This window comes from Penaeus japonicus, unplaced genomic scaffold (assembly GCF_977035675.1).
Source record: "Penaeus japonicus unplaced genomic scaffold, GWHDUDI00000001_assembly GWHDUDI00000019, whole genome shotgun sequence".
Lineage (NCBI taxonomy): Eukaryota > Metazoa > Arthropoda > Malacostraca > Decapoda > Penaeidae > Penaeus > Penaeus japonicus.
The window spans coordinates 18921762-18933804 of record NW_028234421.1 but is presented as its reverse complement, the minus strand read 5'-3'; the positions used below and the strand labels follow the sequence as shown (position 1 = coordinate 18933804).

At 34.3% G+C, this 12043-nt stretch overlaps 1 protein-coding gene across 11 annotated transcripts in view; it reads left to right on the top strand.

Moving 5' to 3' along the window:
- The first annotated feature begins 539 nt into the window (after positions 1-539).
- The window catches only part of LOC122256787 (uncharacterized), a 28777-nt gene continuing 17273 nt past the window's right edge, over positions 540-12043 (top strand). The window contains exons 1-8 of one of the 11 annotated variants that reach the window (XM_043021712.2): positions 590-1146; positions 3138-3307; positions 3433-3522; positions 3715-3819; positions 4015-4083; positions 4512-4625; positions 8251-8279; positions 10361-10470. In XM_043021712.2, the coding sequence (XP_042877646.2) occupies positions 1049-1146; positions 3138-3307; positions 3433-3522; positions 3715-3819; positions 4015-4083; positions 4512-4625; positions 8251-8279; positions 10361-10470 (785 nt within the window). In that variant the 5' untranslated portion in view covers positions 590-1048. Of the gene's footprint in view, positions 1147-3137; positions 3308-3432; positions 3530-3714; positions 3820-4014; positions 4084-4490; positions 4626-8250; positions 8280-10029; positions 10495-12043 lie in introns of those variants that run through there. The other 10 variants (XM_043021713.2, XM_043021711.2, XM_043021709.2 and 7 more) reach the window with 10 other exon arrangements.

Sequence of the window (12043 nt, the reverse complement as noted above, 5' to 3'; positions counted from 1 at the left end):
CCATGTGGCGGCCCAGTATGCATCGTATTCATGGTTGACTCTCCTAAAGGTAACTGGTAATGAAACATAAATAATCATAAAGAGAATGTAGACGGCATAAAATTTCATTAATTTGTTAATCTATTTAGGGACATACAATATCTATGATCAAGTTATACTGCTTATTGGGACTTCCTCTTGTACAGGGATATTGGAAGCCCTGCAGTCCCTCCACCCAATATTTTGGCCTCGAAAACAAGCAATTATACACTTATGTGCACAGTAAAAGAATTTCGATTCCACAGTTTAAGTTACCCCTAAAATATTTTGGTTTTCTCTGATAACGTACTTGTGAAAATCTCTCAATTACAGGTAACTGGTTGACACAATATATCTACTTTCTATATCATCCCAAAGCTAGTACAATATCTTAAAGATCCCACGTAAAACAATCCAAGGTTATCAATTACTTAGCCAGTTTAAAGCAATAAGAGGCGTTTGGAGGGCAGCGCCATCTGGCCGTTTGCCGAGGTGCGCCCAGCCAAGCGTCGGTTGTGCGCATGCGCAAGGAGCGAGCCTCTCACTTTTCGATTTATGGTGGGCGGGTTTTAGTGTTCCTGTAAGTAGTGTGCCTTCGTGTTTGTGTCCATGACGTGTTGGGTTTGTGTTTGTAACGTGTACGAAACTACTTTTCAAGCACAAACGTTCGTGTCGCGATGTGTCAGTCGGTGAAAAAAACGCAGGTGCCTTCGCCATGCACGAAAGAGCCACGGAAACCACCATGCAATGTTGAACAGTAAAGCAGAGAGTGTAATTTAGTCTGGAAGAGGAAGTCGTGGAGGGAATCGGACGCAGCCGAGGCGCCCCGAGCCTCCTCCTTCGAAAGCACCAACTAGTAACCGAAGACTATATAAGAAAGAAGGGAAAGCTCTCATAGAGCCGCATCGGCCCCATACCCTATTAGTGGGAACCCTATTAGTGTGCGGCTCTCTCACTAGATGGCGTTAACGTCAGCCGCCCGTTCCAAGAGCATCGTCTGTTTGTTTATCTCAAAGCGGGACATTTAATCATGAGCGGACGAAACCACCACCCGTGTGTAGTCTGCAAGAAGAAGAAGAATGGCTTTCCCCATCTGACTTTCCACGTTTTTCCTAAAGATAAAGAAAGGTAAGAGATTCAGTATATCTATTCTAGAGTACATATGAAGCTTTTAACAGAAAAATAAGAAATAAAATAGACCAAAGTTCTATTGAATGTCAGTGAAGTGTCACTCCGAAATAAAAAATGTACATGAATACCTTACAAATATCTAGTCATATGGAATAATCATGCCAATTCATATCATTCTCATATGATTCTAGAAATTCTGGGTCTTAATGCCAGTCTCAGGCAAGTACAGCAACTTTGATATAGTTGTGACATGTTCATAGCTTCGGTGGTAGTTATAAACTTAAAAATCCCCCTCTCTCTCTCTCTCTCTCTCTCTCTCATCTCTCTTTCTTTTATCTCTCTCTCTCTCGACAGCGCTCTGCGCTCGCGTGCTCGAGCGCGCTAGCGCGCGCGCTGCGCGACGCTCTCCGCGCTCAGCGCGCGTTCGGGGAGCTCCTCCAGAGCGCGATCTGGAGCGCGGGAGTGGGAATCTACTCTCTCTCGCGTCACGCTCTCTGTCTTTGAGCGCGAGAGAGATCTCTACTTTGATCTCTCGCTCTCTCGGTCTTTGTATCGCGCGCTCTCTCTTTCTTTGTTAGCTCTTCATCTACGCTTTCGTTTAGCTCGCGCGCGATCTCATCTATCGTTCGGGGTTAGCTCGCGCGCTCGCAGTCTCTCTGTCGGGGTGCTCGCGCTGTCGCATCGCGCGATGCGCGCTCAGAGCGATCGCTCTCTTCTCTCTCTCTCTCTCTCTCTCTCTCTCTCCTCCTCTCTCTCTTCTCTCTCACTCGCTCTTTTCTCACTCTCTCTCTCTCTCTCTCTTTTTCTCTCTCTCTCCCTCTCTTCTCTCTCTCTCTACTCTCTCCTAGTACTTCTCTCTGTCTCTCTCTCTCTCTTTTATCTCTCTCTCTCTCTCTTTCTTTTATCTCTCTCATCTCTCTTTCTTTTTTCTCTCTCTCTCTCATCTCTCTTTCTTTTTTCTCTCTCTCTCTCTTTTCTCTCTTTCTTTTTTCTCTCTCTCTCTCTCTTTCTCTTTCTTTTTTTTTCTCTCTCTCTCTCTCTCTCTCTCTCTCTCTCTCTCTCTCTCTCTCTCTCTCTCTCTCTCTCTCTCTCTCTCTCTCTCTCTCTCTCTCATCTCTCTTTCTTTTATCTCTCTCTCTCTCTCTCTCTCTCATCTCTCTTTCTTTTATCTCTCTCTTTCTTTTATCTCTCTCTCTCTCTATCTCTCTCTCTCTCTCTCATCTCTCTTTCTTTTATCTCTCTCTCTCTCTTTTTTTTATCTCTCTCATCTCTCTTTCTTTTATCTCTCTCTCTCTCATCTCTCTTTCTTTTATCTCTCTCTCTCTCTCTCTCTCTCTCTCTCTCTCTCTCTCTCTCTCTCTCTCTCTCTCTCTCTCTCTCTCTCTCTCTCTCTCTCTCTCTCTCTCTTTCTTTTATCTCTCTCTCTCTCTCTTTCTTTTATCTCTCTCATCTCTCTTTCTTTTATCTCTCTCTCTCTCATCTCTCTTTCTTTTATCTCTCTCTCTCTCTCATCTCTCTTTCTTTTATCTCTCTCTCTCTCTCATCTCTCTTTCTTTTATCTCTCTCTCTCTCTCATCTCTCTTTCTTTTATCTCTCTCTCTCTCTTTCTTTTATCTCTCTCTCTCTCTCATCTCTCTTTCTTTTATCTCTCTCTCTCTCTCATCTCTCTTTCTTTTATCTCTCTCTCTCTCTCATCTCTCTTTCTTTTATCTCTCTCTCTCTCTCATCTCTCTTTCTTTTATCTCTCTCTCTCTCTCATCTCTCTTTCTTTTATCTCTCTCTCTCTCTCATCTCTCTTTCTTTTATCTCTCTCTCTCTCTCATCTCTCTTTCTTTTATCTCTCTCTCTCTCTCTCTCTCTCTCTCTCTCTCTCTCTCTCTCTCTCTCTCTCTCTCTCTCTCTCTCTCTCTCTCTCTCTCTCTCTCTCACTCTCTCTCAGAGAGAGAGAGAGAGATAGAGATAGATAGATATATGTATTGATGTTGCAGATGCCACCAGTGGATAGGTGCTATCAATATAAAAAGTCTTCTTGGTAAAAGTAAGGAATATCTAAACAAGTGTTGCAAAGTCTGCAGTCTTCACTTTTCCAGTAAGAATTATATCAATCCAGATTCCTCAAGGCTCCATAACCATGCATGTCCAGATCAAAATCTTGCAGGTGTGGATGAATATGATATGGTCATAATGCAAATATGTTGTTGTATGAATTGTTTATGTTACATTTTTATAGTACTGTACATAGTAAATGTTAGTTATACCAGTAACTATTTCTCAATTTTACAGATAATCCAAATGATACAGAGGCAACAGCAGCATACACTTCCGAGTGCAGTACTGCAAGATTTGAAGAAAACTTTGATCAATCTGCCACAGGTACAGTGTCAGTGCACATTTCTATTTGTACTTATTTATTAGTGTTATTACTGGAGCAGTAATTATAATGTCAGTAGGTTATATATAACTTGATGTGTTATGCTGTAATTTGAATATAAACATTACTAGGGGTTGTTTTAAGTGGATAAATATAATGTAATTGTTTTAATAATTACTCATTTTTTGTTTCAGATTCATATAACACAAACTTTGAGGGTAACCTTAATATTGATTGTAATCCTGATGTAAGACCCAGTGACATTTTGCATGGCCCAGATGAATCTACAACTGATTTAGGTATATTCATGTGACTGCTTTATACTGTCATGCACGCATATTCTATGTTATCTATTTTTCTACATAAATTAATGACATATACATAATGATATCATAACATATAAAGTGCTAATACATAAAACTAAAACATCAAATCAACAATTTACATAAAACTACTTATCAAAATCTTGTCGCACCTGCTTGATTCCAAACTAGATATCTTTCCAGTGGGAGACCTGCGTTTTTCTGCCCCTACGTCTTCCCAGGAAGATGACCCTAGATTTAGTAAGTTACTGTGTTTTAATTAATAAGGTTGGCTAATATTATAACTATATATGAATCAATACAATGTTTGTTTATATTGAATACATAGTAACATATAACAATTTGCTATATGATTTGTCATTTAGTAAAATGGATTGCTTATGAGGTGTGAATGATATAAATATATATTCTCCGATATGCAATTCCAGGTATTGATAGCTTGCTTATGAATCATTTCTTTACTTGAATAAATATGCAGTTCTTAACATAGTCTGTAAACTTAACACCTATTATATGAAAAATATGATCATTGTGTTTTATCTTAAACAGTTCTTTTGATTGCTGTCACTTTTGCAATGTATTGCTGCAATTTCAATATTTGTGCCAAACTTGTAATAGTCATATATGTAACTGATACTATATTTCAGCTAATTTTGGGTATTTCATAGCTGACAAGACCCATCAGCTTGTTGGAAGTGAACCTGGTGCTCAAGATACTTTTCCACAAGTTCCTGTTAAAGATCTGAAAGCAGATGTGCCGATTACTGGATGCACAAATCCCGGTATGTATCTTGACAGATTTTTTTTTTTAAGTAATCAGTCAATTATGATGTACAAATAATGATTGCTATTCAATACTTATGAAATATATTAGAGAATATATATTTATTATTCATGCTTCGTATCTGTTCCATTTTAGTCATTCTAGTTCTTTACAAAATGTTTTATTGAAAAAGGAATGTGATATGGCATTTATTGTATTTTTTGTAGTGGCCATACTTGTAATATACTGTCCATAATGCTGGATGATAGCAATTCCATATAGTCACACTCATAAGTAAACCCATGCTATATACTTATTGTGAGTTTACTTATTAATACCCATGTATTCAATGCTGTATACTATGTAATATAAGGATTATAGTAGGATTCACATTAGGATATATAATCATACTTTCCAAGTAGCCTAATTTTTTCAAAATTTGTGTATAGTTGTTTTTTATATTGAATATTATCTCGTGCAAACTCATTCCGTCCTGTGACCTTAGAAAGAAAATAACAAGTAACATTATGCACAAAAACCAGATTTGGAGGAGTTCCTTTGAGCCTTTGTATATGCCTTTTATTTTAAATGTACTTATAATCATCTAGACAATTAAATATTATCTGTAATCATTAATAAAACAGTGGTAATATGTTATGTTCTTCCTTTATGGACAAAGTTTTATTGGAAACACTTTAGGACACATTCTTATCATCACTAACCAAATTATGCTGAACCCTAGATAAATGTACGTTGCCAAAATATCAAATATCAGTCATTACCAAAATATTATTTATATGAGGCTTAGTGGGAAAACTAGCATGCAAAAATATTACCCAATGGAGGTTCGTACAGTGTGACACTCAACAATCCGTTGGGGGTGTATGGATTGTGCCTCTATCCAGCCTAATGAAGGGCGGACCGTGGACTACGCGTAGAAATTGACTACAGCTGTGCAAGGACAAAAATTTCCTAGTTACTTGACTGTATTTTGTCATGGGGTCCCTAACATTAGGGGGTTAAATAAGTTTAGTGAATTAAATACTTTTCTATGAAGAAAATTGCATCAAGGGGTAACAATGTATGCTTTTATCTATAAATCCTGCTATGGGATATTGTATGTGTCCTACAGATACTGTTGCATTAAAGCATTTATCAGCAAAGATACAATACATAAAAACTCATTATATATTTGTGAGTATGAATTAAATATTTAGATGTTTATTTAATTTTACCAGGTATTAGGTGTTTAAATTTTTTCGCATCCTAATTATGCAAAAGAATTGATATCAAAAACATAAATTACTAGCAAACTTTTGATTGAATATTTTACTGTTCAGATAATAAATCTAATAGATTTATTCAAAAATTGAAAGCAAGATGTCACAGATTACTCAGTAAAGTTCAAAGTTTGAAAAAGGTAAAAAGGGATTGCACAAAATGCAAATTGCCATCAGCGGTTATCCGAAATGCATCCAAATATTTTAAATGTTTTGAAATAGAATTTTTCAAAACAAATTCTGTTGCATTCCATTAAAACAAAGGGTCGGCAATACAGTCCCAGTATTGTCTTGCTTCAAGTTTGTATTTTAGAAATTCTAGAATGTACCGTTTCCTATCACAAATATTTATTTTGCCTACACCACATATTATCAGGTGCTGGATTCAGAGGCTGATATTAAACAATGGGTGGAATGAATCATTATTTAGATTATTGAAAAAGAAAGTAGAAGCAATGGCACAACAGGAAAGGGTATGTGGAGTTATTTTTTATGCCATTTCCATCAAAGAAGGCATTAATTATGATGTCCATCATGACAAATTTCATGGTTTGGAAGAAATAGGAGACTGGAAGCTCAGAAAAACCAGCAAATTATGCCATGGTCGTCATGGCCAAACGGTCTGGCTTCAAAATGGAAAAAGACCCTAGGCTTTTTCCTTTTTAATAAGAGCATAAAACCAGAACTGTTGAAAACAATGGTCATTGATTGTTTGATGAAATTACTAATGACAGGATTGACCCCAAAATTTGTTATTGCTGATCAGGATGCAACTAACATAAGTGTTTTTTTCATAACTCAATATTTCACTGGCTTCACCATTTACAGTTGTAAATGATGGAAAGATATATTTCTCTTATGATTGTCCAGGAATAACCTTATCAAAAAGGACTTTATAGTAAATGAAAAAACTGTTAAATGGAAATATATTGAAAAAGTCTATGTAAGAGACAGCAGCATTGTCCCTGAAAGTAGTTCCAAAACTAATTGCTGAACATATCTATTGTAATTTTTTTGAGAGAATGATGGTATGTTTAGCTGCAGAAGTTTTGAGTCACACTGTTGCTGCTGGAATAAACACATATGCTGAATTAGGTGCTCTCCCTGAAGATAGAAAGTATACAGCAAATTCCTAGAATGAAATTGATTGTTAGTTTGACATTTTCATTAGTAATCGTATCAGTCATTATAAGAGCAGGAGATGTGCATTTAGTTCAGATAATGGTCAATTAGAAAATCTCAAACATTCAGAAATATGTTTGAATTTTTTAGAAGAGCACATTCATTCCATATATTGCAGGATAGCAACTTAATTGTGGCAGGATGTAGATATTAATTATAATTTAAAGTATTTGCTGACAAACAGGTTAAACCAGCATGCATTAGAAAACTTTTTTAGTAGTGTTAGGAATGCAGGGGGGAACAATGATACACCAACAGCAAAACAATTTGTAAAAATAGTCAATGGCATCATTTCAAATAATATTATGCTAAATTCTGTAAAAGGTAATTGCACAAGTGATGCAAATACAATAATGGAAATCTTGAAAGAAAATCTAAATGATAAGTTGAAGATTGCATAACAAGATTGATTTGGAAAACCTGTCTTAAAGAGAAAAAGTGATAGAAACAAATAAACACACCATCAGATCCCCTTGCATATTTTTTCTCTTCTTTCATACATACCCCCTAAGTATGAACATGCAACAGCAGTCTGAACCAGTGCCCATATTTGCCCAAAGATAAGGATGAAAACATTTCTGTAGGGAAAGATGAGACCATTTCTGTATATTTTTCAATGTTTGATCCCTACTGTCAGAATGATGATTACATAAGTAACATAATTATTATACTTCTATTCAGACTGAGGAGAATGTAGTAATGTATATATCAGGTTATATTTGTCAAAAATTAGAGTCACATATGTAACAAATGTAATTCAGTTACAGAAGAGAGGGTACATAATATGCCAGTAAGATCAGATCAAACATTTTTATGTCACAAGGACTCTGAATCAATTAGGTATTTGTAATATGCAAGTAATCATCTTATAGAATTTGTTACTGCGCTTGAAGATATATTTAAACAATATATTGACAGCTTATTTCATGAATCAGACATTAAAGCAAAGATAACTAATATCATAAAAAGTAAAAATCCAATAAATACTGGTATATGTAAGGTTGCTGAGGACCTCATCACAGAAAATTCTATAAAAATGCGACTATATTATTTTGCACGATTTTTCAATCAAAAATTGATCAAAAAGAGAAAATCAATAGAATGTAAGCAAAAAAATTGAAAGTTAGGTAAAGTGAGACACCAGTAAATTAATGTCTATGATATTTTTGTTAATGCTTTCAGGACAAATTGGGACTTTGACATCGATAAATGTATGTATTTTTCAGTTTTCAGTGATTTAAGGGGGGGGGGGATGAAAGTTTTACTATGCATTGTTTTATAGAGAAGATTTGTTATATTTGTATGGGTGAGAGGGGGGGGGGGGGGCGGGGGCGCGGGGGTGATATGTTTTTTTTTTGCTGGGGGAGAGGGGTTTTTTATTGCATGGCAGTGTGCTTTTTATTTGTTATGTATATCATCTTCATTATATTATTTGAGTTTAAGTTTTGCATTTGTTTCCTTAACCCTCTCTGGACGGGTGGTACAGTACTGTACCGCTCATTCAAAAGCCCAGTGGCCGGGCGGCACAGTATTGTGCCAGCCATTTAATTGATTTAGGCCTAATAATTCGAAAGCCCCGGCATTGTGACATTCAAGGCTAGAATGCCCCTGTCGTGAATGGGTTAATTTGACATATTAGCATGTTCGCATTTGTGATGTCCATTCCTAAGAGTTTTGTTTTGTTGATTATTTTTATTTTATGATTTCCCTTTGTTCTAATATCATTTTGTGTTTTTTTGGCATGTTCTGACTGCTTCTTTAGTAGTTTTGAAATTGATTTGTTTATTGTTGAATTATTTCTCTGTTTTATGTTTGCTATTTTATGATTTTTACAACTTATTTCTTGCATGTAATTAGATTATATTATGTTAATCCTTTTATTTTTTGGTGATGTTCTTTACAATACAGTATTTGTTTTGTTACAAATTAACATTTTTTGCTAAACTTTTGCCAAATCAGCATGCATATTATGTGTTTTTCATTACAATTTCCTGTGTTTTGTTTTCTATTTAATATATGATTGCATGTTTTGTTTGCCTGATTTTTATGGTTTGTGCTTTTGCATGCAATTGAATAATATGTTATTTATTTTCCTTTGTTTTGTTTAATTCCTTTGCAAGACAGTATTTGCTTTGCTGCAAATAAAAGAATATTGTGTACACCTTATTTTTACTCTTCTTAGTTATGTATTTGTGTACAGACTCTTAAATTAGTGTACAAGCATAAGCACAAACACAAAATAATATTTGTGAAATAATTTTTAAAAAAGAAGAAAAGAAAAGAAATATAGCAAAAATAAACTTTTTCATTGTAACTGTCATCTCAAAATTATATATTTGGTAATTAATGATACACTGACCTGAAGTATATTACTAACATGTGAATTTATAAATGTGATCATGTGCGTAGAGCATTTGATATATAGTCTTGTTAGCATGGAATAGTCATAAAATTACTACTCATAATATTTTATAAAGAGATGTAAAATTGTTTCGAACTGCTAATTTATTTTAGCAGAAGGATCAATCTTAAAATTTCCAAAAGCACTATATATAATGCAAGTATAGTATAATTCGAAAGCCGCGCTACGCCACTTCCAACTTTTAGTTTGCGGCTCTGTCAATAGATGGCGCGCATTCACACTGGCTGGATGACTTTTTTATTAGTAAAAATAGAAGCTTTCCCATCTTTCTGCTCAGGAAAAGTGTTTCAATTCCATATCTAAGTTACCCCTAAAATATTTTGGTTTTCTCTGATAACATACTTGTGAAAATCTCTCAATTACAGGTAACTGGTTGACACAATATATCTACTTTCTATATCATCCCAAAGCTAGTACAATATCTTAAAGATCCCACGTAAAACAATCCAAGGTTATCAATTACTTAGCCAGTTTAAAGCAATAAGAGGCGTTTGGAGGGCAGCGCCATCTGGCCGAGGGCGCCGCAAGCGTCGGTGCGCATGCGCAGAGCGAGCCTCTCACTTTTCGTTATGGCGTTAGTGTTCCTGTAAGTGTGTGCCTTCGTGTTGTCCATGACGTGTGTGTAACGTGTGCGAAACTACTTTTCAAGCACAAACGTTCGTGTCGCGATGTGTCAGTCGGTGAAAGAAACGCAGGTGCCTTCGCCATGCACGAAAGAGCCACGGAAACCACCATGCAATGTTGAACAGTAAAGCAGAGAGTGTAATTTAGTCTGGAAGAGGAAGTCGTGGAGGGAATCGGACGCGGCCGAGGCGCCCCGAGCCTCCTCCTTCGAAAGCACCAAATTATAGGCCTACTTTCGCCCTTCAGGGAGACGACGAAATGCCCCGAGGGTCCGTGTGCAGGGCCCGGGGCTGCAACGCCACCAAGGACACGCACCCCGAGCTCCGCTTCCACTCCTTTCCTAATAATAAAGAAAGGTAATAAAGGCAATGACGATGAAGGTAATGATAAAAATAAAGGAAGGTACGGGACCTTGAGGATTCTGTGACGTCACTCGTGACATCACAGACTGACAGGACTTTTCAGTGACGTCACGGATGCTGCTTCTTCATTACTGTGTGTGTTAATGACGTTGCAGTGGATACTTAATTATGTCACTGGTAGTTTCAAGAACTAAACTTAACAAAGATACCTAGCATAAATATAAATAATATTAGGCATTTCCTGGCGTGTGACACATTAACTAAAATTATTATAAGTTACGTTTAGTTCTTGAGATTGCAAGAGTGACATAATTAAGTACTCAATGCAACGTCATTGACACATTATACAGTAATGAAGAAGCAGTCTCACGCATGCTCACACACACACACACACACACACACACACACACACACACACACACAAACACACTCTCACTCACACACACACATCACAACACATTTTTTATATATATATAATTTATTAATAGTATATTTATATACCTTGATATTTATATTTATTTATGTGTTGTGTGTGTGTGTGTGTATATATATATTTTTATAGAATTAATATATATATATAGATGGGTATGTATTGATTATATGATATTTATATAAAAAGTTTGTGTGTTCGTTTTTTTATTTATTTAGTTTGATATTTATGTTTTTCAATATAGTGAAGTGTATATTCAATATATGAATATAGATAAATATATATAGTGTATATATATAATATTTTTATATATATATATTTATTAACAGATATATTTAATATTTATATATATATTTATAGACATATTTATTAATTGATATTGTTATATTTTATTTATATATTCATTATATACTGTTTTATATTTTGATATTATAGATAAATATTTAGAATTTATATATGTGTTGTGTGTGTGAATGATTTTATATTTAATATTTATTGATATATGTAGTGTGTGTGGTGTGTGTGTTGTTATTGTGTGTGATTAGTTTTATATGGGGTATATTTTATATATGTGATTTTATATATTTTGTGATGTTATTATTTGTGTTGTGGTGTTATAGATAGATATTTATTCTAATATTTTATGATATATATATATATGGTATATAATTATTATGAAATATATTATTTTATGGTTGAGTTATTTTTATTTTTATTAATAGATATATTTCTTTATAGTGAGATATTTATTTTTATTGATATAGGTTTATTTTTTTTGTTAAATATTTTTATTGATTAATATTTATTGATATTTTTATTTTTTTTCATATTTATTCTTGTATAGACATAGATTTTTATATATTTTATAGTATTTATATATTTTTTTAATGTTGTTGTTATTTTGTTATAATATTTATTATAAATATTTATTTATTTATTATTATATTGAAGGATATTTATATATATATTTTATACATTGATTTATTTTATTATTTTTTGAGATGTATTGATATTTAGACTGTTTAATATTGATAATTTATAGTGATAGATATTAGTTGTGATATATAATATATATATATAGTATTACTGATAGTGTTATGTTTGTTTGTTTGTTTTTTTATATATATTTAGTATGTT